At 45.2% G+C, this 27,809-nt stretch overlaps 1 protein-coding gene across 1 annotated transcript in view; it reads right to left on the reverse strand.

Moving 5' to 3' along the window:
• Window positions 1-27,809, reverse strand: part of STAB2 (stabilin 2) — a 123,834-nt gene that overhangs the window by 55,324 nt on the left and 40,701 nt on the right. Inside the window, exons 18-34 of the mRNA XM_054574617.1 lie at window positions 27,205-27,357; window positions 24,306-24,368; window positions 21,579-21,665; window positions 20,642-20,728; window positions 19,363-19,474; window positions 16,699-16,879; window positions 14,839-14,932; window positions 13,439-13,597; window positions 10,712-10,807; window positions 10,018-10,110; window positions 7,496-7,543; window positions 5,959-6,095; window positions 5,418-5,532; window positions 3,192-3,269; window positions 1,459-1,557; window positions 1,264-1,371; window positions 274-405 (exon numbers count right to left, since the gene is read on the reverse strand). Coding sequence (XP_054430592.1) covers window positions 274-405; window positions 1,264-1,371; window positions 1,459-1,557; window positions 3,192-3,269; window positions 5,418-5,532; window positions 5,959-6,095; window positions 7,496-7,543; window positions 10,018-10,110; window positions 10,712-10,807; window positions 13,439-13,597; window positions 14,839-14,932; window positions 16,699-16,879; window positions 19,363-19,474; window positions 20,642-20,728; window positions 21,579-21,665; window positions 24,306-24,368; window positions 27,205-27,357 — 1,842 coding nt within the window. The remainder of the gene's footprint in view (window positions 1-273; window positions 406-1,263; window positions 1,372-1,458; window positions 1,558-3,191; window positions 3,270-5,417; window positions 5,533-5,958; window positions 6,096-7,495; window positions 7,544-10,017; window positions 10,111-10,711; window positions 10,808-13,438; window positions 13,598-14,838; window positions 14,933-16,698; window positions 16,880-19,362; window positions 19,475-20,641; window positions 20,729-21,578; window positions 21,666-24,305; window positions 24,369-27,204; window positions 27,358-27,809) is intronic.

Consider the following 27,809-nt stretch of genomic DNA (forward strand, 5'->3'; position numbering starts at 1 on the left):
GCTTGGGGACTGTCTGCTGGGTTTGATAAGAATCAGCACTGAGGGGCACCTGTTACTGCTGGGATTCAAATGCCATGAGTAGTAGAGCCACATTGGTTATGTGAAGGCTGGTGAGGGACGGCCTGGCTTAGTCGTTACTTTATGGTGAAACACAGACAACTGTCCTGTTGGTAAGGTTTAGGAAGCCCTGGCGAGATTACCCCAGTACGAAAGTGATGTGGGATGACAGGAGCTAAGACATCCATTCCTGGGTTTGGAGGGGAAGGACTGCACCTGCTCATTGTGGACAAAGAAGCCGAGGAGGTAGGAGAAGCCCAGCATGGTCTCCCGGTGCATGCCGTTGTGCAGGTCATTCTTCAGGAGTTTCTCCTCCAAGACCACGTGGTACCTGATTATGTCCTCCTTCTGGGCAACACAGGGAATTGAAAATCAGCCCATAGGCCAGCCAGTCCCCAGTCACTTACCAGGCTGCTTTGGTGTGTCAGCCACTGTGCGCCATTTTAGGAGCAACACCTTGCCGAACGAGAGGTTTTGACTGAGACATCAGGGCACAATAGACATTAAATATTAAATATGAGGCAGATCCCTTTGGAGAATGTGCAAATTTTCCATGTGGGATGGTCAAGAACTCATTAGGTGATCCTAAAACCCACACTGAGGGCCTAAAAGGCTGGGGAAAGGTTTTAAAGATGATTTCTTTGGAAAGAACTGCGGTGAAGAGAGAAAGTCCTCATGCCCCAGCTAGCCTTTCACGTTACGAACCATGTGAGGAGGTTTGATGGGATGTGTTAAAGAGCTTGCTGTGTTTCCCCTGCAGAGGCGGTGGCCTGTGGGCCTGGGGTCTCACTTGGCCCTGAGCGATCTCAGGCCAGGGACTGCTGGCAGGCTGGCTGATCCACAGGGGAGTGAGGAGGGTTGTCACTGCACTGGGACTCCTGAGCTCCCAATGTTGGCTTGGGACAGTGAACACTTGTGTCCTGTGGATACACGTCCAGGTTCTTGGACTCCTGCATCCTTGTGTACCTGGGCCCAAGTGTCTGCTTCCATGAATAGAACCTAAATACAGTATATGGGCATCTCTGGCATGTATATGGGGGAGGTATGTGAATCACAGCATTTACTCATGACTTTATGTGAAGTGTCTGGATATGAAAAGGAAGTTTTGATAAAAGAGTAAAATGACACATGACTGATGAATTGTAAAAGGTGGAGTGTCTGAATTTCCAGAAAATAATTTGCTTGGTTATCATTCCCAATACCTACTAGACTTGTGACCTTCTTTTGCCGGATATAATTCTCAATGGCGTTATTGTTTGGTGCAAACACTGTGTAAGCATCAGAAGCCTCTATTGCGTTCACCAGATTATATTGCTGTGATGAAAAGAGACAAGAGAGCATGAGGGATTTCTGTTCCTAGGAACCTGAGCAAGGGGATCATGCAGAGAACATGGTACTTGCAATGATGTAGCCTCGGAAGATGGAGTGGTCAGGCATCTGGTCCAGCCGGGTGAGCAGGTTTGGTAAGGAGCCACTTAGATCTTTTTGGGGAACCAGAACCTGGGAAAGGAAGCCCCCAAAATTCTGTTAGCAGGCATTGGTAGGGCTTGAGACTCTCCAATACATGGGTTCGTGGCACAGAACACATTTAAATTTTCAGGGCTATCGCCTGTCCTGAAAGCCTCTGCAAATGTAAAATAAGACACCCTTTGCTCCAATAGTTTGCAATACCAATAGGACACATAGCTTGGGGCATGAAGTGGGCTGGATTTCAGCCTCACTCCATCTTCAGGCCAGGAGCCCTTATGCGGGGCACAACCTGCACAGCTGTTTGTGGTGGTCCTGACAAAGGTGACCATGGTGTCCAAAGGACAGGTGTACAAGGGCATCCTTAGGAAGCCAGTGCATCCCAGAGGCTAAGAAGAGAACTTGAATTGGTGGGCATGCATCCCCAAAACTTCTATGTCCCCCCAACTTCTTCCTTAATCCAGGTACATAACCATGAGGACCCTCAGCTGCCTCATTTGGAAAGTGAGGACAATAGCATCTACTTTCTCAGATGTTCACATCAAATGAGACAGTGTGACACGTAATACTTGTTGAAATGCCTAGTCCTTGGTGGGCTGTCAATGGTTCCAATTAGGATTGTACACACGGCGAAGTGCTCATGCTGAGGAGAGCCCCAGAAAAGATGCAGCTCTACCCCTCCAGGACAGTGCACCCAGGAGCCTTATAGAGAGCTTATCGTTTCTGAATGGAAACAGTTGACCTTTTCTCTAACCTAAAATTAAAAAATGAGTCTGTAAGTGCCAAATGAGAATAATTTTAGTTCAAGTGCAGTTAGTTAATTGTCTTTCTTAATCTCCCACCTTTCAAAAGCTCCCAATATGCCCTACATTCTAACTTTAATTTTAAATAAATATTCTAATATAATAACTAAGGATTGTAGGATAGCTTCAAACCCTATTTCACATTATACTTTATTTTCTATTTCATATCTGAATATTGTTGAATTGCACCTTAGAAGAAAATGAAAATTTCACAATACCTTTTCTACACTTTTTAAGTCCTCACCTGAGGACATGCTTATTGATGTGAGAGAGAAACATCAATTGTAAATGCCCTGACCAGGGATCTCTCATAAATGCCCTAACTGGGAACTGGACCTGCAACCTAAGCATGTGCCATGACTAGGAATTTTACCTGAGACCTTTTGATTTATGGGATAAGGTTCCAACCAAGTAAACCACAGTGGCCAGGGCTACCCTTTCCCATTTTTCTAGGGCTTTACCCGCCCCATCATTTTAGGGTGCAATAATGTAGAGAGGGGACTGGAAAAGCGATATGTAAGCCCTTGCCTCTTCTCCAGTTCAGTTCTTCTGGACGTATGGACTTCCCAGTACCAAGGTTCTTTCTGTGTGCCTTGTAAGATGTTCCCATACATAAAAAATATACTCTATGTGGCCATACTTTCCATAGGGCCCACTTCAGAATATGGTTTGAGTAGATGATAACTGAGTCTGATTAAATGATTACAACCTCAAATGGTTTTAAAATAAAAGGAACAAAGCATACTGCAGGTTACTTTTATATTAAGGCAAAGTATTTACCCTCTCCCCCTGCAATGATACTGTCCAGGAGGATAAATAAAAGGAGAAGAGAAGCTACCTATGCGAGAGTATGGAATTTTATACCTTGTTGATGATGTGTATCACGCCATTGGTTGCTGCATTGTCACCATCAATGATAGACGCTCCTTCAATTGTGATGTTCTATAAATGCAAACCCCAGTGGGAAGGTGAGTACCCATAGAGTAAGCCTAGGGATCAACATTATTCCGGGTTTTCTACTTCCTGAGAAGCAGTGGCCTTCCCTCTTTTGGACCATGACCCACAGTTAGAAATATCTGAAGTTGGGACCCATTAGACATCACACACACATACATATGAACACACAATAAAAATGAAACAGTACTTTCCTCTACTCTGTGTGAGGCAGCTGATGATTGATTTTATTCTGCTCTATTCTGCTTCATTAAGAAAGGGCTGGCTTAGGTCAGTAAAGTGACCTTGATGTTTGAAAAACACTGTAGACAATGTTATGGGTTGGATTGTCTTCCCTTCCTCCCCAAAATTCATACATTAAAGTCCTAACCCCCAGTTTATCAGAATGTGACCTTATTTGGAGACAGGATCTTTACAGAGGTAATCAGGTTAAAATGAGTTCATTAGAAGGTGCCCCGATCTGCTATGGCTGGTATCCTATAAGAAGAGGAAATTTGGACACAGATATACAAGGAGAATGCCATGTGAACATGAGGACAGTCATCTACAAGACAGCCTGGAACAGCTCCTTCCACAGCTCTCAGAAGGATTCAGTTCTCCCCACCCCTTGATCTTGGACTTCTAACCTCCAGCAATGTGAGATAAAGATTTCTATTGTTTGAACCACCCAGACTGTGGTACTTCGTTGTCGCAGCCCTAGCAAACTCATACACACAGTAACTGACTTTCCTGGTCAGAATCCAACTATTTTTCAAGAATAATCATTACAAGGGGAATGGCGTTAAGTAAAACCCAACCTGCCCACCCACCTAGCCACCAACCGACCATGGCAACTTGGCTCCGCCCTCTCTGGTTTCTCTGGTTTCTCCTCCTCCTCTCCCCACTATGACCTTTCATTTGAAATTCCTCTTGGGTACTTTGGCTGCAGAGGGGACTTGTCTCACCCTGAGCAGCTCCAAAGTCCCACCAGCAGAGGCCCAAGAAAACATCCTTGGCCACCTTGTACGTCTCTTTCAGTTAAAGGGAGACATTTACATCAGACATAGGGATAAACTCATTAAAGTGTGTCTTTGATGGCGAGCTCCTCTTGATCAGAGGTATTGATTGATTTATCTTTGAAGCTAGAGAGCCTGGGATAAACATGACCAGGCCGGGTGTTCACTTAATGTTTGTCAAGAGAATCAGTGATTTAAAACACTGATAGAAAAATAACCCCATTATATGATCTATGCATGTAATGCACAAGAATCATAATAATATGTACAGAATCAATGGAGCCCTATATAACTCTTTTCTGCTTTCTAAAAGGATTTATCTGATAAAGCACATACATTTAGGCAATGCTAATGATAGAGCCTTTTCATAGTGCTCACACTGATGAGTAGGAAGGTAGAACTGCTTTAGAGCAGTAATTCTGAAACATTTTGACAGTGGCCCATGGTCCACTGATGAGGCAGTTCTCACTCTCCAGGGGAATCTTTATTCTCATCTTGTGAGAGTCAGAGAAAGAGTTTTCAGACACTGCCAAGAGCAGCAGGGCAGCCAGACTTCCTCAGGGAAGGCTAAGTCCAAGTCCTCGACACAGTGCCGTAGGTGCCAGAAGGTGAGCATGTATAGGGCTTGGCTCTTCCCTGGGCACCGCCTTAACTCCAGTTCTTTGATCAGTTCCTGGAGCATAGCAGGTGCTCAATAAATATTTATCAGCTGACTGACCAAATATAATATAAAATTTTAGTAACCTGTAATGACTCGATCAGCAGGTTACACTAACAAGCTCTTGGTTAACCATACATAAAAATCAAAGTGGTGAAACTGTACAACCTTCACCCAGAAGAACTGAAAGATATGGCTTTGTGGATCAGCCTATGGTCTGCCCGGAAGGGTCTTGTGGCTAAGCGGTGGGCGGGGGTCCACATTTTATAGGATCATGGATACAGAGTCACTGTGTGTGTGCGTTTGTCTCTATCAGTCTAGATTGATGATGATTGAAGCTGGGTGATGCCTTTATGGGCCTTAGAGGTATTATTTTCTGCTTTTGCTCATGTTTGGAGATTTCCAAAACACAAAAATTTGAAAAGTATGATAGGAATGTCATTGACATGGTTCCACTAACCAGACAAATTACAGTGCTCTTACCCCGTCTGCCTTGGACAGGTGAAGGAAGTTGCCCTGCAGAGATGTTGCCAGCGTATCAGACGACGATAGGGCCTGCAGCTCTGCCACTCCGTAGGAGCCCAGCAGCGCATGGTATCTAAAACGACAGTCCGTAAGGGCTACGACGAAACATCAGTGCAAGAGGCAGTTGTCGTTGAGTGATTTAAAAACAAACTGGTTCCGGAGCCAGGCTGCCGGATTCAAAATCTCCCCCTGCAATTATCAGCCATGGCACCCTTGGGTTAGTTACCCAATCACCCCGTGCCTCAGTTTCCACATCTGTAAAATGGGAATAATTATAATGCCTATCTCATAGGGCTGTTAGGAAGATTAACTGAGTTATATGTAAAGCAGTTAGCAAAGCGCTAGCACAATGATGTTAACTGTCACAACGCTTGCAGGAGGGGACTCCTAGAACATGCCCGGTGATGTGAATCTGTAGGACCATGTGGCTTCCCTCCATGGAACTTGTACACAGTGACACCAGTAAGATATCATGAAGAATAAAATGCATAATACCTACTTTATCAGGGCTGGAATATTGCTCTTGGACAACCAAAAGGCTTTCTCATCTTGGTCCATGTCCTCAATAGCTTGTTGGGAAGGCACAAGGACAGTGAGGTTGGAGGCAGCTGCCAGCATGGGATGTAGAGAAGCGTTCTGAATCACAGAAGAAAAACACAGTGGCCTGACTCGTATTAGGGGACAGACCAGGGCTGTCTTGATGCTTGGGGGAGATGACACTTTCCCTTTGATGTAATTTCAGGGACACTGGAAAGGTCTGAGGGACTGCTTTCCCAAATCCTTTCTTTTATTTAATTGTGTGAGCCTTGTCAAAAGGCAAATTTTCCTGAGCAAGTCACACTTTGAATCAGTCCTTTACCCTTTAGTCTAAATGGAGAATCAGGGGAGAGTGCTGACAGGATTATGGACGCGTATGCATGCGTGTGCATGCGTAATCCTTGGGACTTCTGGAATAGTAGTATGGGAAGACTACAGGAACAATTGCAGCCTGGGAGAGAGACTGGAGGACTGAGATCAAACTTCACGTACTTTCCACTCTTACCTAGAGCTAGGTGTGGACAAAAGCAATGGTGTGTTTATGTTTAACAATTGGCTCTCCAGGATAAACAAGCAAATAAAGAGCCCTGGTTTATAGTGTATGCTGATTTCTGTGGGGTCAATGATCCCACCTTGGCTGAATTCAAGCTACCAACAGGAGAGTGGAGTTGGGAAAGCTGTGTTCTCACGAGCCAGGATGACCTGGGCCCGGTGCACCGCTGGGCAAGCTTATGCGTGTGAGGTTGGCCTGTATGGAAACCAGCATGCATGACAGGACTCTCAGTCCCCGCTTTTCCTTGTGATGGGGCCAGAGAGGCCCCACAAAGAAGCAATAGGAAGCTGTCCTTGTGCTGACAGGGTATCTTCCTGTCTTTGCACATGTCTATTTAAAGGAGATGAATCAACTTGTGTGCGGGCTGGCTGGGCTGGCCACCTTGGTCCCCTCAGGCGAAGATGACAGAGATTCAGACAACTGGGTAGGATGGGAACTAGATTCTTTGTTATAGAACTTTCCAGGCACGTTGGGCTGAGAACTCAACACAGATGAAGTTTTCCAGATTGCAACTATAAATCCCAGCTCTAACTTGGTGAGTTACTGTGATGAATTATGTTGACTTTATCAAAAAGAACTCTGATGAATGAAGCTATACATGCATGTTTGAACTGGTTGAAAAGTTGACCACCCCAGCTTATCATAGACCAGAAGTTCTTAGCCCTGGTTTCACATTAGAATCATGTTAGAATCACCTGGGAACCCCCTGACCCCCAGGGCAAACCTCTGACCAATCAAATCAGAGTGTCTGGGGTGGGTGCCTAGGCATGGCTCTTTAAAAGATGGGTCCCATGTGATTCTAAAGTGCAGTCAGGGTTGAGAACCTCTGCTCTAGACAATGGCCCTCCCTCCTCATACCAGCTGCATTTTCAGTTTCCATTATATGCATTCCAAACTTCTAAAATTACATGCATTCCCAATGTTAAATTCCAACAAAGGTACTCACATTTATCCACTGGTTAAATATAGCTGCTTCAGAGAGAAACGACAATTCCTTATTCATTGTGCAAAGCAGCAGGGAGAGAGGAGAGAGAACATGAGAGAAGGAACAATGAGAAACATAATCACAGCGCATTTCTGGGTAGCCTGCACTTAGCCTGCCCGGGCGAGGCTCATTTTCCTGGCCAGCCTCCTTGATGCGACATGAATGGGGCCCCAGTTAGTTAAATTTCCTTGTTGCCAGAGCTGCTCATTTCTTTCAGGCTCAGTGGCTCTATTGTCCTCTGTATCTGAGGTAAAGCAATAATTCCGGGAAGATATTCCAAATTAGAAATTAGGCTATAAGAACAAGGCCACCCAATACTAAGGAGGGTCACAGAGCTCAGTAAAGACCCCCTATCAGAGCCAATGTTAAGTGGCTCTGAACACGGAGCCAAAGTTCCTTAGGCAAGCGACTTAATTTCTCTGGGCCTCAGTTTTCTCATCTGTAAAATGGGCATAATAAAAGCTCCAACTCATAGGGTTGATGCGTGAACTGGCGGAGTTAATGTTTTTAAAGTGCTTAGAAAGAGGCTGGCATGCAGGACAGGCTTATTTTTAATTTATCCCATGGAACTTATTCATGAACATACATGCTGAACCAGCACAGTTGGTACGAGGCTGGACTGCAGGGAGGACACGAGAGGTGAAAGGGAAGAGGAGGCTTCTGCTGTTACACAACTTACAGTTGTTCTGGGGAAGTGAGGACTTGAAAAGATAATCAACAGTGCCAGCAGATCAGTGATATTTGAACGTGATGGAGGAAAGAAAGCTCTCGACTTTGGGCTAAAAAATACTGGGTTCTTTTCCCAAGCCTGCCATTTACTAGCGGCATGATCTTGGGCAAGTCACTGAACTGCTCTGAAAACTTAAGTGTCTAATCTGAGCAACGTCTGTGAGGATGCCTTGCACCTGGGATTATAAATATTATATGCATTAATGTATGGAAAAGCATTCTAAAACTATTAAACACCATGAAAATAGCAATAACAATACTAATAATGCAAATTTCGTAAAGACTATACATGTCAGAGCTGTCTCAATTTCTTTTTGATAGTAGTTGAAGTTATTAAGTAAGTTAGGAAATACCTGTTAAAAAGTAAATTAGTAAACAAAGAAGTACAAGAGCTGAGACGTTCATGTCATTCCTTAAGTGCACTGCTTTAAGGGAGAGCAGGGTAGGAGCTGGACCTGAACTGAATGCAGGAAGACCAGAGGCTGGTCCCTGGGACAGGGGAACGGAGCCGGTGTGCAGCTGGGGAAGCCGCAGCTCAGCTCAGCTCCTTGCAGGAAGAGTGGGCTGAGCCTGTATGAAGATGCCCAGAGCATCACGCTGAGGGTTTCGACTTCACCTTGTGTTCTGGGGGAGAAGGACATTGTGAATGCAGGGTGCTTAAGGTCTTAGGAAATGTGGCCCATAGACAATGCAGAGAAAATGTTGGGCCTACGCTCCATGGTCTGGGAATCAGGAGATCATTCCTGGACCCGGCAGGGTGAACAGAAGGAACAGTGTGAAGTGGAGGGTGGAAAGGCCACAAAGAGGCAGACAGGCCAAGGGTCCGATGCCACAGCCAGCCTCGGAGAACAAGGACCCGAGCCCGAGGCAGGCTCTCAGTCTGGGCAGGGTGCAGGCCCTGGGGTTCGCCAGACCAATGGTTTCAGCTGAGAAGAGGGACAGGAACCAAACTGCAGTGAATTGATCAAAAAGTAAGCAATGAGAAAATATGTCAATTTATTTTTGTTTTCAACAAATCTGTATTAACTCTGGGACTAAAGTAGGAACCATGGTGAAGTCCAAAAAATTAGAGCCCACTGAAGGGGGAGACAGAGATGTATGAGCAATGATAATTCAGTGTGATACGTACCACACTGATAGAATACCCTCCACGATGAGGAAGTGCTTGGTCTCTGCACTTTGCCGCTGAGGGGCCTCACGCAAGTTTTCTCAACCTCTCAGTTTCCTCATAAAATGGGCATAATAGGAGCACTAACCTCAGAGGCTGCTGTGAGGTTTAAATGGGGTGCCTGCATGTTCAGGACTTAGATGCCTGGTCTGCAGAAGGTGTACACACACACACACACACACACACACACACACACACACACACACAGATGTTGTGAGCGCAGGGTGCTCTGGGTACCAAGAGAGGGCACACAACCCAGACAGGAACACATGGAGAGTTCAGCAGAGGCCAGTGAGTTGTCCACTGGGGAAGTTTGGGAATGGAAAGCAGTAGAATGACCAGAAAAGGAATCCAGGGCTGCTGGGTAAATAGCAGGTATCAAATCAAAGTTAGCTCCCTTCAGCCTGCAGAAAACATGCGACCCATGGGGCATATATATACCATCTGGGAGAAGCAACTTGCTTTGTATAAAATCTCCCAGAGCACCTGGTTTGCATAGCACTTTAAAGGCATCTTAGCTCAGAGCATTGTAAGAGCGAGCTCTGTCTCTGTCATCATGTGCTGGAGTCCGTCTCCGAGGACTTACCTCCGCTGCGTTTCCATAGCAAAGAAAGCCATCTCCTTCATAGCCCTCCCGACAAACACAGCTCCAGACGCCAGACGTAACCCGACAGGTTGCCTGATAAAATGGAGAGCAAGAAAAATGGCTTGCTTTCCTAACTAAAGAATTCAATATGAGTTACATCCACGAGACAGCAGGCTCCATCTAAGGTGAGAACTGCAAATTTGGGGTTGAAAGATGGTGGAAGTAACCTGCAGACCCTTCCATGTTACAATGAAAGGTTCTGGTTTACATGTTTTGTGCAGTTCTTATTTAATTGTGGTTAAATTCTTTTTTTCACAATTTTTTTCCTTGCCAGATGTGGCAAGGAAAACCACAGGACACACAGCTAACTTGGACTTCAGATAAAATAATGCTTTTTAGTATAAGTACGTTCTGTGCAATACTTGGGGGCATACTTGTGGCTGCAAAAAGATTCGTTATGTACCTAAAATTCAGATTTAGCTGGGAGTCCTGTATTTTATCTAGAAACCATGTTGGTTCTTCCAAGCTTTGGAATGGAGTGAAAGTTATAGTACCTACACCCATTCTGCTTAGGGACAGTGATTGGCAGTAAGAGATTTTGTTCCTATTTCTAGGCTCAAATAAGAAATAACCTAACTTCCTTTCTTTTTCAAGTAATTTTCTTAGTAAGAATAAAGGAAATCAGGAAACTCACCAGGGGATGACATTGCCCAGCTTGTTGCAAGCATGAAGTTATTGGTTCACATTCAATCCCATTGCCTTGAAATCCTTTCTTGCACTCACACTCATTCTGTAATTCCAAGAACAGAGCCAAAGGGGGTTATGGAAAACAACTGTCTTCCATGTCATGCCCTCATGTGGTACTGAAAAATGAACTAGGGAAACCATAGCTCTTTGTTATACATCAGATTCTAGAGCTGTTGATCATCCACATTCCACATTGAATTTCTCAGTCTGACAGTTTCTTGGTACTTTAATTTTTTTTTTTAACCTCACTGTAGGACATACTATTGACTTTAGAGGGAGGGAGAAAAATATTGATGTGAGAGAGAAACATTGATTGGTTGCCTCTCTCATGAGCCCCAGCTGGGAACTGAACCCACAACCCAGACCTGTGCCCTGAGCCACACCAGCTGGGGCTCCTTTTGAATTTATTACCCAAACAGGGGCAAATGGAGAGCCTCAGAAAACTTAGACTCCAAGGAGCATCACATTGGAAAAATTTGGCCCCTCCATCTAGGGGGAAAAATTAAGTGAGTCATGAGGTATCCACTTGGTGGAGCTCCAGGCACAGGGCCATTGCTAGACCAGAAGGCACTTTGTGCAATTGAAGAAAGGTATCCCCTCTGAGCGGGCAAATCTAAGTAAGGCACCACATCTACATGGATGACCAGTACCTCTGAATGTGAGCTTATTTGGAAAGAGGATTGTTATTATATAATTAGTTCAATTAAGATGAGATCATACTGGAGTAGGGTTGGTCCCTAACCCAACATGACTGGGGTCCTTATAAAGGAGGGGAGATTTAGACATAGATGCACACAGGGAGAACGCCATGTGGACATGGAGACAGAGATCATGGTGATGTATACATAAGCCAAGGAACACCAAAGACTGCTGCAAACCAGAGCTAGGAGACAGGCATGGAACAGATTCTTCTTCACAGCTCGTAGAAGGAACCCAACTTGCCTGACATCATGATCTTAGACTTCTAGCCTTCAGAGCTGTGACACAATAGAGTTTTGTTGTTCAGTGCCACCCACTTAGTGACGCTTTGTTATGGCAGCATTAGCAAACTAACACAGATACCGAGAATTTTTTTTCTTTCTCAAATATAATTTGGCAACTCAGGTGAGTCAAAAATAAATGCAGTTTGTTTCCTAAATGCTTGGTGAGACATGAGACTGCAGTGAGCTCTTTCATGATTAGCACTTTTGTGTTTTTGTTTTTAAACCTTGCCAAGGATATGTTTGTTGACTTTTTAGAGAGTGAGGAAGGGTGAGAGAGGAAGAGAAAGAGAAACACCAATTGGTTGCCTCCTGTACATGCCTGAGTGGGGATCAAACCCACAACCATGTATGTGCCTTGACTAAGAATTGAACTTGCAACCTTTTGGTGTATGGGACAATGCTCCAACCAACTGAGCCACCTGGCGAGAGTACGATTAGTCTTTTTCCATGGCTGCAATCCTAGTACAGTTGTCGTCACCTCTCCTGGACTGGATAAATTCCTAAGCAGTAGCTTTTTCTGCTTCAGGCTCCCTTAGATGAGGCTAAGTGAAAGTGATCGGCAAACTGTAGTGCTACACAAATAGAAAGCATGGTCAAGGGCAAGACTAAGAGGGCAGCTCTGGAGTCAGACTGTCTGGGTGTGAATCTTGCACCATGATTTATTTTCTGTGTGATGTGAGCCAAGTATTTAGCCTCTTTGTGCCTCTTTTACACAAAATACTAATAATTGTACCTATGTGGCACCAAAAGCAAAAATAAATGCGTGACAACATCAAACTAAAAAGCTTCTATAAGGCAAAGGAAACCATCAACAAAATGAAAAAGCAACCTACTGAATAGGAGAAAATATTTGCAAATTGTATGAGATAAGGGGTTAATATGAAAAATATAAAGAACCCATAAAACTCAATAGCAAAATACCAAACAATCTACATAAAACATGGGTAGAAGATCTGAATGGACAATTTTTTTCAGAGAAGACATACAGATGGCCGACGGATACATCAAAAGATGTTCAACATTACTGAGCATCAGAAAAATGCAAATGAAAGCCACAATGAGAGATCACTTCACACATGTGAGAATGGCTATCCTCAAACCGACAAGAAATAACAAGTGTTGGTGACAATGTGCAGAAAAGGGAACCCTTGTGCTCTGTTGATGGGAATGTAAATTGGTGCACCTGCTATGAAAAATGTGTGGAGGTTACTAAAAAATTAAAAGTAGAATTACCACATGATCCAGCAATTCCACTTCTGGGTATTCATTTGAAGAAATCAAAACACTGACTCAAAAAGGTATGTGCAGCCCCATGTTCACGCAGCATTATTTACAATAGCCAAAATATGGAAATGAGCGTGTCCATTGTCAGATGAACACATAAAGAAAATGCAAGACATACACACACACACAGGAACATTACTGAACCACAAAAAGGAATAAAATCTTGCCATTTGCGACGATATGGCTGGGCCTTGAGGGCATTATGCTAAGTGAAACAAGTGAAACAAGTTAGATAAAGAAAGACAAATACTGTACGGTCTCACTTATATGTGGAATCTAAAAAAAATCCCAAAAAAAACTACCCAACACCAAGATCATAGAAACTGAGAAGAGATTGGTGGTTTCCAGAGTCTCTTCTATGTCTAGAGGGAACCACCTCCGCTTTGCGCTCTGCCACGCACACCTACCTGCCCGGGGCCCATGTACAGACAGGTTGCGTTGTCATGGCAGCCCCCAGCGCTGGGCAGCAGGCAGTTGTTGATCTCTGAACAATCTCTTCCGTCCCCGGTCCACCCCTGCTGGCACACACAGGTGTGGGTCCCCATGCCAGTTTTGATGCATTCTGCCTGCAGGAGGAAATAAAGAAGCAAAGCTTCAGAAACCTTAGTCCAGCCACGTGATTCCAAAAGCAAAAAAGCATTTTCTGAGGTACATTCTAGAAACACATATTTGCATGGAGCCCAGTGGAAATAATGAAAGCACACATTTGCTTTGAGATTAATGGAAAAGGTGAGGTAGTTTAAAGAGCAAAATTGCTCGGAGTTGGCCAGTTAATGGCCACCACTAACATCACTGTCATTTTATTAAGCCAGGGACTCTTCTTAACATTTTGTAGGTGTATGCAACTATTTTGAGGAAGGTAATGTTATTGCAGACAAGCACATTGAGGCTCAGAGGACCTAAGAAACTTGCTCAAGTTTACACAGCTACAAAGAGGCACAAGCCCAGGTCTATATGATGCTGAAGCCCAAGCTTCTAATCCCTGTACCTTAGGATGACCACACCAGGAGGTCGAAGGACATGGTGAGAAGGGGAGAGGCGCAAGGTACGTTGAGATGAGGCTGTCTGAGGGGGCAGGAGTATCCCAAAGGGAGCCTCGAGGGTTGAGCTGAGACATTTGCATCTGATTTCACCCTCAGAGCCAGAGGGGAGATACTGAGGGGCTTTCAGCGTGGGAGGAAGATGTTCTAACCAACTTCAGGCCACTCTGGCTGTGGGTGGACAATGAATGTGCTGTGGGTACTCAAAAGAGGCAGCAGGGAGGCCAGTTATTAAACTGTGGATAAGGGATGAGGTGAAGATGCCCAGATGATGGTGGTGCTGTTCAGAAGGCATTGATGGGTAAGGGGTGAAGGTATTAGTGAAAGCAGCGGTGGGTTTGGCTGCACCCTGACAATAATAAAACTTCGGGTGAGTCACTTGACATTGCCAAGCTTAATTTTCCTAATCAGTAAGATGGGGCAAACAGTCTGCTTCATTGGGTCGGTGGGAGAATAAGTGAGATTGCATACAGTAAAGTTGCTTGGAAGCTGTAGCATCTGAATCAAGAGTTTAATAATAATGATCTCATAACTGATTCTCAGGCTGTGCTTTTAAGAGCCCCAAACCCCCTGCACATGTGCATTTAGGAAGTGGAGCCTCACGGAAGGTAACCGGCACCGTCTTTAAAATGCAAGGTACAAACAAGAGTGCCCCATGCAATGGACAGCCATCAGACCCTGCCTTTTGGAAGGTTTCCCTTCAGGATTCCCCGCCCCGCCCCCCCCCCCCCAAATCAGGCAGTTTAGAAATAAAAACCAACACTCACATTGCGGCTGCAGCCCCCTGGGGTTAATCCCACGCAAGGGTCCGTCTCTGAACAGAGGCTTCCGTCCCCTTCATATCCTGGTTTGCAAACACAGCTGCAAGAAGGGGAATGCACAACATCAGCCCCAGAAATGTGAGCACCAGCCATCTGGAGGATGGTCAGCCAGGGGTTCAGGGCGTGACCTAGGCACCAAGGCGGTTATGGGAATTTCTGGGGTCTGCAGTCAGACAGATCTGGGTGGAAATCCAGGCCTCACCTCTTGGAAGTCGTGTGACCCTGGGCAAATCCCTTACCCCCTGGGAGACTTTGTTTCCTCATCTAGAAAGTGGGTCTAATCATTCCGCCTCCCTCCTAAGGCTGTGGTGAAGATCAAATGAGCGAACGCACATGGAGCAGTTAGCAGGGCATCTGCACCTTCTAAGTCTCAACATCTGCCAGCTTTTCTGCTCATACTGGACTGGAACCTGCCTCTTTATAATTCTTGTTACCATCTCTGATTTGGCAGAAAACAACTCTACCCTCTTCGCTATGTGACAGCCCTTAAACTACGTGAACATGACAGTCACGTGGGACCTCCCCTCACTCCTTTTTCTAGCCTTTCAGTTTTTTTCCCTCCAAACACAACATTCTCAGGTGCCTCGTTCTGTGAATTGAAATGGTTTCCTGACCCCTTATCCTCTCAGACAGTCCTCTCAAAATGTTCCCCATGATACTTCCACTATTAAATGCAGAGCCACTTGTTCAACCACTATTTATATTTATCGAGGGACTTGTGATAGGTGCTAGGACTCCCTGCGGGTCCATCATACCCTCCTGTTCCTACCGCCATTGTGTGCTTGAAAAAAATAAAAATAATATTTTTCATGTATCAAGGCCCCTAGAGGAGCTAAATACTTTACCTGGTGCCCAAATGAAGACATAGGTTGAACTGTCCCAACACTGATTTAAAGGTAAGTTTATATAGTCTATATAGATCTACATCTGTGGTCCTTTGTGGGTGATTTAGGGGGTTTTAAGGGTAATTTTGATTACTTGTGGTTTTTGCCTTATGCGACTGATATAGATTTTTAACTCCTAGGAAGATGCGTTTCTGTCATAAACTGTGGAGGAGAAAAGATTGTCACTGGTCCCGCGCTGCCTACAGTCCAGTGGGGGAGACAGACCGTAACAGGTAAGCACATAGTTATGGAATTACAAATTAAGAAGAGTGCTGTAAAAAATAAGGCCAAGAATCCAGACATGCTCTGCATTTCCCAGAATATTTTCGGGGTGGTTACTGACTTTGAACCAAATATGCCTGGGGAGGAAATTTTCAGTCCAAGCCCACTGAACATGATAATATTAAGGAAACAAAAAATGATCCAAGGACTAAAGACCCAATTTCCTTCAAGATGCCTTTAACAGGGGAGTTATCAATAATAGCCTTAGGAAGTAAAGATGTTTTTAAAAGCTTGGAAAGTTGGTGGACAAATCTTTATTTCCTTCACCTGAGTGGTGATAATAATTATAGTTTCCATGACTAAACACCTGTGATGTTTATGATGCTAGCCCTGGTGCTGGGTGCATTTACAGTGAGCACAACTGCTTTGCTAGGTAGGTAGCATCACCCTTATTGTCCTGTTGCGGAAAGTGAGGCTCAGAGAGGTTAAGTAACTTGCCCAAGGCCACACAGCTGACAGGTTTCAAAGGAGGGAGTGCAGCAATTTGAACCCAGCTTACTTTGAGGTTTTCTCCACAAAAGCCACACTGGCAGTTGGAGAGAACAGGCCTCAGTACATGGGTTGGGTCTGTCTACCAATGACCCAGTGGCCATTGGCCATGAAGGGTGGCGCCCCCCCCCCCGCCCCGCCCAAGACCTACCTTGCTGTCCCATTGCTGTATTCGCAGGTGGCGTGGATGTGACAGAACTGCACGAAGGGCCCACAGGCTGAGGTCTGCCTGTGGCAGAAGGTCCCCGCGGCGCCCTCCCTGCACGTGCCGGCCAGGCAGGCCCCGTCACTGTCGACCCGGTTATCGCACGTTCCGTAAATGCACAGACATTCTGAAAGGGAAGGGAGAGCGGCATCCGGGGCTTGGGGGACACGCTTAGCCTGGGGCACACGGTCATGGAGGAGAGGGACCAGCTCCCCTCACCCCCCATTCACTCCTGTCAGAGCAGCACCTGAGGCAGAGCAGGGGACACTCGGGAGGCCCTTTCTTAGGGTCTCTCGATGAGGTTGACTGTCCCATCAAGGATGGGAAACTCCTGGATTCAGAGCTGCTTTATGTGGACGTGTGGGAGGCGTGGGGCGGGGGGGTGCCCAGGGAGGGTTGCGATGATATGACAGCAGCCACGGAACGCAATTTTCACCTACTTCCTGTTTGGAGAGTTTAGTCTGGAAATGTCCCACCTTTTGGTGAAGACCTTTGGGAACAAATAGAAGTGATTTCTCATGCCGGCACCGCCTCTGATGCTAGCTTATGTATTTCTTTTTCATTCTCCATCACTGCAAACCCGTGGTAGTGGTGGCCAATATTTGTACACTGGCCTTGTTCTAGGCATGGGGCCAGCATTCAGCCTGTACCATCTCATTAACAGTCACAGGCTTCAGGAGGTGGGTACTTTTATCATCCCCATTTTCCAGATGAGAAAACTGAGGCCCAGAAAGGTGAAGCAAATTGCCTAACTTGCTGCTCAGTTCCCAAGCACGGACTTGGACTCAGGCCTTCAAAGTCCATTGCTGTTAGTGGCCATGGGTAAGCACAATAGATCAGAATATTCACCGGCATTTCCATGTGCCCATTGCCATTTTAAACTGTAGCTGCTCACTTTGCTTTTCGATACAGGTATTTAAAAACTGCAGCGTGAGCCAGCTCATCAGACTTAGGCTCCTCTGCACGCAGGAGTAAATGATTCTCAGAGGCAGAAGGCAAAGATTGGGAGGCTCAAAACTCATCAGGAATGACGGAACCTGTGGTTTTGCCCCTGAAGGGATTGATTAGTTTGTGTGCTGGGAGCCAACAACCAGGAAAGAGAAGAGAAACAAGGTGAAGGGGTTGGAAAAACAAGGCTGGATTTAAAACAAAAAAGATTTCTCATAAACTTTTAAGCAAGCCAGGGCTTCAATTGCAAGAACAAGACCCCAGAAACGAGGCTCCCCTGCCTGAGATGATGCGCAGCCCCAGACCCAGGCCAAGAGGCATCCAGACCAGAAGCCGGGCTCCTCTGCTCCTGCCCTGGCAGCACCCCACCCCCCGCCCCCGGGCCTCCTAAGAATGTCACAGTTGGCAGGCTTTACAATGAACACTATGTTTCTTTTCTCAGAAAACTTATTTGGCAAAAAGAACATTGAACTAGGACCAGGAGCCCAGACTGCGTTGCTCTGGCTTCCTGTCCATTTTAAGAGAAGTTGTGATGATCCAAGCAAGGTAAGAGAGGGCCGGGCTTGTGTGTTTTGTAACCAATGAATGAAGTTAGTGGCGACAGTGGTGGGAATGGCTTCACTTATTGATTATTTGTTGGGTGCAAGCTCTGTGCTCAATTCCTAAATTACGGTCTGACTTGATCAATGATCTTTGACATGCGTGGCAATGTTCATTTTATAGATGGGAAAATGGAGGCTCACTGAAACTTTTTCTGAGGTGGTATGCCAGTGACTAGCGCAATGGGGACTTCAGTTCGGTTTGACGTCACAGCCAGCTCTGATCCATTCCCTTTATTCTTGTTAAGTTCTAATCTTAGCTTAGAAGTATGAATCTAAATATATTTCTAGACATAAATATATGCATAATGTCATTTTAAAGAACACAATGCATTTTCTAAGATTATGTAACTGCATTTTTTTATTGTCTGTTGTTGTGGAGCTTTCTCTATTTTCTATAAGCTTCTTGACATTTTAATGTCACTGAGCTGAGAATAATAGCAACAGTAGCAACAGATAATAGATAATAATATAGTATAATAGATAACAATAAGCGCTAGCATATTTATAGTGCATATTATGCACTAGGCATTGTTCTAAGGCAAGTGCTTTCCATTTATAACTCATACCAAAGGTATGAGGTAGTTAGTATTATTATCTGCATTTTATAGACAAGGAGACTAAGCCCTAGAGAGGTGTACTGACTTGCCCAAGGTCCCACATTTTACAAAGGGAGGAGCTGATGGAAGCGGACTGCTTGAAAGGCAGGGAGCGAGTCTGTTTCTTGATATGGAACCTGCTGTCCCTTCAGGTATGTGGAGAAACTTTAAGAGGTTGGTTTTGAAAGTGCGGTGCTTGGACCAGCAGTGCTCAGCCTTCCCAGAAAACTCGTTGGAAATGCAAGTTCTCAAATACCAGCCCAGGTCCCCATCTCAGAAGCTCTGTGGGTGGGGCCCGGCCGTCCGGCCCATGCTACAGTGTCAGAACCAAGCGAAGAAATGCCCGGTGATGAGGGCATTCACCGAGCAAAGGGGCGCAGGACACCGGCCGCCCCATCAGCCTGCAGCAGGGCAGCAGGGAGCCTGGCTGAGGGGCGGAGGGAAGCTCTGGAAGTGCCACTTACTTTTGTCACATCGAGGTCCGTATTTGTTGGGGTCGGAGCAGAACTGACACTGGGAGCCCTGGAAGCCATCCTGGCAAATGCATGTCCCGTTGCCGCTGAGACCGTCCGCGCACTGAGAGCAAAGACAGGCCCCGTGGGCCATCAGGACAACACATGCCCGCCCCTAAAGGGGTCCCCGGCCTTTTGTTGCATGACCTGACTTCTTGGAACTCAGATTCAAGCCTGCTTGAACTGATGTTTGGGACTCTTTGGAACTCATGTTGATATCAGGCAGGAAGCTTCAGCGACATGCTTGGGGTCCCAAGCCAGGACTTAGAACATTAAGGGAAGTCATTCAGGCTGGGGGTAGGGGGAAGTCACAGCGGAGAGCTGGGAACCTCCAAACGAAGCTTATGGGATGGCGTGACGAGACACTGACCTCCAGAGTCAAGACTGCCTTTTCTGTCCACATTCTCACGTGCTCAGATCTGTGACTTGACACAGCAATGTTTCTCCCTTCAGTGGGAAATATCTTTGCCTCTCTCCTCCCCAGCCAGTTCAAGGTTAGATTTCTAATGATCAACATTCATCAGAGTTGGGCGCGGGTGCCTTCCCGACCACCCCGCTACAGTAATTAATTAGTACCAGCTTCGCCCCCTGTCTCTGCGCCAGCGTGGTGTCCCCACTTGCAGTTGCACAGTTTTTCCCTCTCCTCGAAAGAGGCATATTTTAAAACATGGATGTCTTAAATGTGCAGAACCACACTTTTTCCATATGAATCACAGCCACTTTTATTTTTAACCTTCATTTATTTAGCTCTGGCCTCCCAGCTAAGTGAATTAAATGCTGGCCTTTATGTTTCACTAGGTTTTGCAGATAGGTTAGAAAAAAAAAAAAAAAGCAATCACTGGGCAGTGATTTTTTTTTTTTAAAGTATCATAAAATCTTAGTCCTGGAAGGAATCTTAAAGATCCATTCATCCTGACTATCCCCCAGGGGAAGAAAGTGGGGTCCAGAGAGCCTTTGTTAAATTGCTCAAGGCCATGCAGTCAGCAGCAGAAAAGCAAAGGCTAGATGTGATATCTTCATACCTCTCCCTACCCCCTCTTCCCGGGCAAGACTCCTTCAAAAGCAGATACCTGTTCTTTTAGTAACAATCGGGGTTTTATTTTTACTGCCTGGGAATAGTGGCTGGCATTCTATCATTTCTTGGTTCAGTGGTTTTAAAAATCATTTTTGATTTAAGAAAGGTCAGCTCAGCATTCATAAAAAAGTATGCACTAGGGGCTGTCCTTATCACCTGTCCATTTCCTGAGCACGGGTTCAGGAAGCCTCCTGGACACTGGTTGCAGCTGGGCCCATAGAATCCTTTGCAGCACTGTGGTATCTGAGAAACAAAATGTGTTGTTGCCTTTTAAAACCCAAAGCAGAGTGTCAATTCCTCAATTTCTATTATTATCATAAGCAGCATAGCCCCCTCCCTCATTATGAGCTTGACTTTTCTTTTGCACACGATGTCATGGCTAGCGCTCAGGCATCTATTTGCCACAAGTCTACTGTGGGCTGACCATGGAGACCTGCCTGGCTCTGGTACAATGTGAACTAGACAGATGAAGGCTTGTGCTCAGGGGTCTATGTTCTGTCTAATAAGGAAGGCATAATAAATAAGAAAGAAAGAGGAAGAGGAGGAGAGGGAGGAAGAGAAGGAAGAGAAAAAGGAGGGAATTTCAGAGCTGGGAAAACAAAGTACCACAATAAAGCGGCAGCAGGTGAAGGCAGAGGTGAGGGAGGCTGGGGAGGCCACTGTGGACAGGGTGGCCTTGGAGGAGGTAAGCATTAAATGGAGACTTGAAAGATAACTCAGCCCCAAGAAAATCTGGAAGAGCATTCTGAGGCTGGGAGTGGCCGGTGGGCACCTCTGAGGTGGGAAGGAGGGTAAGAGGCAGGTTAGAGACGGAGGGTGGACGGAGTGTGGGAGGCATTGAGAGCATGGGCTCTCTATTAAGAGAGAGGACGCCGTGGGCGGGGTGGATGCAGGGAAGGGACTGACCTGGCTGCCGTGGAGGGAATCCACCCTCCGATTCCCTTGCAGGAAGACATCGCCAAGGCCACCCAGGCAACCTCTGACTGCACGGAACCTGGGGCCCAGGAGTGTAGCCCTGGTGCCGCCCAGCCCTGCTGGCTTCTGTGTGAGCCCTGGTGGCCTGGAGTAGGGCCTGGCCGCGCACACTCCTCACCTTCACAGTGGCATTACAGTACCGGGCACAGCCGCTCTTCAGGTTCCTTGTTCTGCCAGTGTAGACACATTTGTGTGTAAAGAGTTCCTGGAGAAACGCCAATGAGAAAAAGCATTGTCGTCCACCTTCCACGCCCTCTGGGCATTCCTGTGTCTACATATGCTGGACAGCCTACTTCCATTCTACCAGCGACATCAAGGCGCTGCTCTCGGCCACACGGGCCCGGGCAGGGCCCTGTCAGAGCTTGGTATACTACAGGCCAGGGTTTGTACCAGGACACATGTACCTTTATGCCCCTTCTCAAGTGATGGCAGACATTAGGGAACACTTCCCTGTCATCCTGGATCTGGCTTAGTCCCCCCTTCCAATCAATTGCCATCCCTATGCTCCTCTTATGTAGAAATTTTAGAGTCAGTAAAGAGTTTATCCCTAATTTTAGAAAGATTCCCCCCTCCCCAAATAGTGATAGTCTGATTTTTCTCTTGGGAGTGGAGGTAGATGTAAATGCATCCTTCCATTTTCTAATCCCAATGCCCACTCATAATGGTCTAGATTAGAACTACACATTATTGAGAACTTACTAGGGCTGGACACATTACATATATGAGGTTATCAATTTTCAGCTACATATGGCTATTTTTCATCCCTTTGTTATAGATGAGGAAGCTGAGGCCCAGATAAGTTGTTATTTTCCTAAGGAACACTGCTAGTAAGTGGCAGTTTCAGAGAATGGGACCCGTCTTACCACATACTAACTTTAGGATATCACAGGCAAGTCATGTCATCTCCATGGCTCCCTAATCCACAAAGTGGGACAATAATGCTGATCTCAAAGTTCGTCAGAAGCATTAGTCCCTGCCTCAGGTTTTATGTTAGATAAATGTCGATGTTGAGCTTACTCCTTCATCTTAGGCTCTTGCTCAAGAGAGCATGGAGAACTTCATGGACTATAAAATCCTAAAATCATAGATATATTTACTAAGGAAAGCACATATAGTCCTCTCGTTGGATCTCAGGATCATTAACCAAGTGTTGATCAAGGAAGCCTGGGACGGGCAGTTTCGAGGCTCTTTTGGCTCCAACCCAGTGTCTCATCTCTCTTTCTTCTCTTCTTCGTCCTTCTTTGGGCTGAGGCAATGTGGGATCATGGCTCTGTCACGTATCAGCTGAGTGATCTTGTGAGAGTGTTTTATACTTCTTTGCCTTAATTTATTGATGACACAATGGTTATGATAATAATTTAGCAACCGTGTAGATTTGCTGCATAAAGCATTTAGAACAATGTCTGGCACACAGCAGTTGCTGTGATACCAGCCAACACGATTTCCTCTTTCCCCTTCTCTCACCATATTCCCTGGGGGACAGTTTGCTGAAGGACTCAGGGGTGATGGCTTCATTAAGCAAAATACATATCCGAACATCTGTGCCTACTTAATTTTAATGTTTTCTTTATTAAATGCTTCACCATCAGATTTCATTGAAGAGCTTGTCACCTTCCTTAATGATTTATTCTAGTGTTGAATGAAACTTCTGGTTAGGGGAAGTTCTTTCTTAGGATGAACTTACAGGCCGAAATTTCTATCATCAACTTAACCTTAGAGCACTTTGTTTTTGCCACTAAAAGAGTACATGGCATATGGATTATGAATTGTTCAACTGTCTGTTTTTCTTTTGGATTAGAGCTCTCAAGACAAAAACAAAATAAAACAAACTATCTTATTCACCTTTTTGCCCCCAGAACCAGCACTATACCCCTCAATAGACATGTACAGAATTCAGTCAAACCTGCAAAGGTTTTGATGGTTACAGTGTCATTTTTTTTTATATTTTTCTCTAGAATAATGCTTTTGAAGAGCAAATACAAATAAAGGGTGGTAGAATACACCTTCCCAAAGCATGCCACTTTGACATGAGGATTACTTTGAGCTCAAGATACCTGAAAAATAGGAGATACAAAAGGGACCCTCTGATTTCTTTTTTTCCTTTTGAAAACAGGAGATAAAACCCCTGTGTGAAAGATGCTCTCCCTGTACCAGGAGAGAAGAAATATCTTGTCACCATGAACAGGGATTTGAGGCCAAGAAAAATCTGTTCACACATTGTTAAAATATCTGATCTTCTGCTAGCCTCCCCATACATTTTAGTTGCTTTCCCCAAATTGCCATTCTTTGATCAACCTACTAAATAAGCATTTGGGTTTTGCCACTTGTCTGGGTCTTCAGCCTCCGCTGGAGGCTCCCATGTAGGGGTAAAAATCTGTGAGCTTTTCTCTTGTTGATCTGTTTTATGTCAGCTTAATTCTGAGGCCCAGCTGGAGACCCAAAGAAGGCGGAGGTGAGCTGTTGCCTTCCCAACACAAACATTGTGTTTTATTTAAGAGGTAAAAGTAGAGAAAGAATAAGCTTTTCCCGAATGGCTACTTGATTTAAGCACTGTGCTAGTGTTTTTATTCTATGCTAATCCTTGTGACAATTATTAATTTTATGACTTACAGGTGAAAAAATTAGAATAAAAAGGTTAAGTAACTTTATGTAGGGTTAATAACCAAGGATTCAAACATGGATTTGTGGGTTGTGTTTCTACCATCTCCTAGCTAGTAGGCTAAGAGCTAATCTTATATTACCCAGTTGGAGTCAACATCTTTGAAGAGGAAGGTAGAAAGGATGAGAAATCAAACCCAGTGGGGTGCTTGGGTGATGTGTGCTTTCATAAAGCTGTCACACTCACTGTGGGCTTGGAGTTGGCAGGACATTTGCTCCAATGTATCAGGGAACAGCTGACACAAGTGCCCTGGAAAGAAAGACAGCATATCAGTACAAGTGCTCTCTAGGAGGGGTCAGGGGACTGCTCTGCCTGGTTTCACTGTGATAGGACGTTCTACTAGAGTAACTCTTGGCCTGTCTCCCCATCCCCTACAGACTCAGAGGAAAGGATTAAAGACAATGCAGGAGGGTTTGGGGAGAAGGAACTGAGCCTGCTCAGCCCCTTCCTCTCCCTCTTTTAGGGTCAGACAGATCAACTCTCTGCCGTGTAGAGAGGCACCTGACCCTCAGGGGACACTGTGGTTGTCCACCTGTGCAAAGGATACAGTATTAGGATGAAGTCCCTGTTCTCCAATTAGCTTAGCAGTAACGAGGCTGAACATTGAAGCTCTGCCTTTCAGTATCCTGGGCTTCTTGCTCCAGTGGTTCTGAATTCAGGGCCAGGAAAGGGTGTGTGGCCTCCAAATCTCTCCAGATCCATTCTTTGACCTTTTCTACTGGGTTCTGTGCTCCAGCAGGCACACCTTGAAGGATGGTCTCAAGGGTTTGCTTGCTCACTGCTGAATGGTTTTGGCCAATGGGAGACACTAGCAGGATGTTGATGGGTAGGAGGAGGAAAAGGTCAAGGTATTTTTTCTCTGCTCTCTGTATACTTAGGCACCATCCCTCCAGCTCCTGATGGTGTCACTTCTTCCACTCTTCCCACTCTCACTGGGTTCGGGTAACTCTACTCCCCTTCTCGACCCTCTACCATGACACTTTGGCCCTGGGGTGGTAATGATTTCCTGCCATTGCCTCTTCCTGGATGCCCTAACATAACTTGTTTGTTTCCTTAGCCCTGCCCATCTCTCTGCAGTAGATTCTTCATTAAAATCTCACTGTTTCAAACTTTGGGATAAATTCTGTTTCCTTCAGGGACCCTACACCCTAACAAGCACAGAGTTCTATTTATTAAACTTCTAAAATCCAAAATACATGTCCTCCAAATCCAAACATATATGGCCAAAGGCAGCTATGGGTTCAGCCTGGTGAAAACTGAGACTTCTAGAAGGTTCCAGCAGCTTCTATTCTTTGCTAGCTCTAAATACTTTCCAGAGAATGAGTTTGTGCTTTTATTAGACAATCACAACCACCCTAAACCATGTGGAGCAGATAGATTTGACTTTAAAACCAGAGAAAAGAGTAGAAGACTCCATTCTAAGGCAGCTATGGCAAAGGTCTTTCCTCTATCTAACCAAAATTCTTTGGGTTGCCATTCAAACTCACATCTCAATTTTAGTCTTTGGGGAGATGGAGGACAGATTTTTGAACATCCTGGAATTAGGCAACCTTGAACCTAGGGCTGCCCTTGTGACTCCACAGATGTCCTTCCTCGAACTTGAATGGTAGCTGCTTGAGGTGGAGGAGCTCTGAAGGAGTCTAATTAATGATTTCGATCGACTCTTCTCTGAAGAGGCCCTATTTTCCTCATATTTTTTTCTTTGGGCCAGGAGATGAGACTTTTCATCAGGCCTGCTCTGATTTTCATTGTGGCCTAAGCCAGGGGACACACCTGCCAGTACTTATTTAAAGGATGGAACCAAACCTAAATCACTGCCAGGGACTGGCTGGGAAAGTGACCAAGTGTCTGCCTCTCTTAGAAAGTGGTGCTCAGAGTTGAATCAAATCCCTCAGAAGGTATGTGACTGGCATGGGGTCTAGGACCATCACAGTAGCCTAAAATATACCAGAGTAATTACATTAATTAAGAAATCTGAAACCAAAGCAATCAGCCACAAGCCTGTGCCAGGTACTCAACTACGTATTTCCAGTCTTCATGACATGAAGAGGGATCAATAGAATAAAATCTATAAAAAGAGGCCATTATTTTTTGTGCAATGCCCATGTTCCAAGAATATTGTGAGGACAATTATTGACATAATATGGAAGTATGCTGAAAAGAAATACCCAGACCTGTTATTGCTGTGACTTTGGGGCTATGGTTTCCACAGGAACTGAAAGATCATATGTAACAACAATGTTAAAATTTGGGGTCCTCTGATTAAAATTAGCCGAGCCAAAAAGTTGCTATGGAAACAAGAAAGGCCATTAGAAGGTATACAAACTCATAGGCAAACAGTTTTGTATTTGAAAAGAAGTACAGAAAGATGTCTGATTGGCTAGGCTAGGGCATCCACCTGAGAAGAAATTTTATTTTCAATCCCTCGTAAAGTCCCTTGAAGTATAGTGGGTTGAATAGTGTTCCCCCTTCCCCCAAATTTATGTTCCTCCAAATCTCAGAATATGATCTCATTCAGAAGTTGAGTCTTCACAGATGTAACTAGTTAAGATGAGGTCATACTAGATTAGGGTGGACTCTAAATCTAATGACTTGTGTCTTTATAAGAAGAGAAGAGGAGACACAGTGTCACAGACAGAGAAGAAGGCCAGGCAAAGATGTAGGCAGAGATTGAAGTGGTACATTTACAAGTCAAGGAATGCCAAGGACCTCCAGGAGGCAACAGCAGCTAGAAGAGGCCAGGATGAACTCCCTCCCCTTACCTCCCCAAACCTTCAGAGGGAGCATGGCTCTGATAATACTTTGATTTCTGACTTCTGGGCTCCAGGGCTGTGAGAGAATAAATCTTTGTAGCTTTAAACCATTTAGTTTGTGGTAATTTGTTATGGCAGCTCTAGAAAATGAATATACTTGGGCAGCATCTATCATTGTGGAAATCCCCCCAAAGGAAGCTTTGTTCACGCCTGCCTCTTCATGAAGACAGAAACCCCTCTGGGAAAAGGCTCCTCAGAATTGTGAGAGCTGGGAACGTTGTCTGCTTTGCGGGGCTGCTTAGGGACCGTAGCTACTTCCTTAGTTTTCTTACCAGTTTCATTTCTCTCTTTGCTTCATCACATCGGTGGGACAGAATTGGGATGATGGAGGGAGGAATTAGAACTCCAGTCAGTGTGTAAATTCGGCCATTTTTGGCAGTGACCTCAAGTTCTTTCATTGCTACATCATTTGCCAGAATCTGCCCCTGGAAAGAAGCAATGACATCTTTCATTGAGTCCTTCAGGAACACCAATGGTCCCCTGGCAGGTCTGCATGGTGGCGACCTCAATAGAGATCTTAAACTTCACTTAACTTTTCACTGAGTGGAAGATCGCTACTAAAAGGGCTTGGCTGACAGGGAACGATGTCTGTTAAATGAATTCTTGACTGATGCCAGGCAAGGATATCCTTGCAGAAACGGACTTTGCAGGTGTCACACTGGGGAAGAGCTAAAACAATTTCAGCTCCACAATATATTTGCTATGACACCTTGGGCACATTAGTTGACCTCTCTGTGGTGACCCATGCACATTCATTCAGATTCATTTAGTGACCTTGTGATATATCAGTGAACAAACCCAGACAAGTTCCTGCTTACGTTGTAGCGAAGGGGGCAGAAAATGGGACAAATAAGTGAGAGATTCTGATCTCTACTTT

The sequence above is a fragment of the Pteronotus mesoamericanus genome, unplaced genomic scaffold (genome assembly GCF_021234165.1).
Source record: "Pteronotus mesoamericanus isolate MK-2021 breed Mesoamerican mustached bat unplaced genomic scaffold, CSHL_Meso_final contig_263, whole genome shotgun sequence".
Lineage (NCBI taxonomy): Eukaryota > Metazoa > Chordata > Mammalia > Chiroptera > Mormoopidae > Pteronotus > Pteronotus mesoamericanus.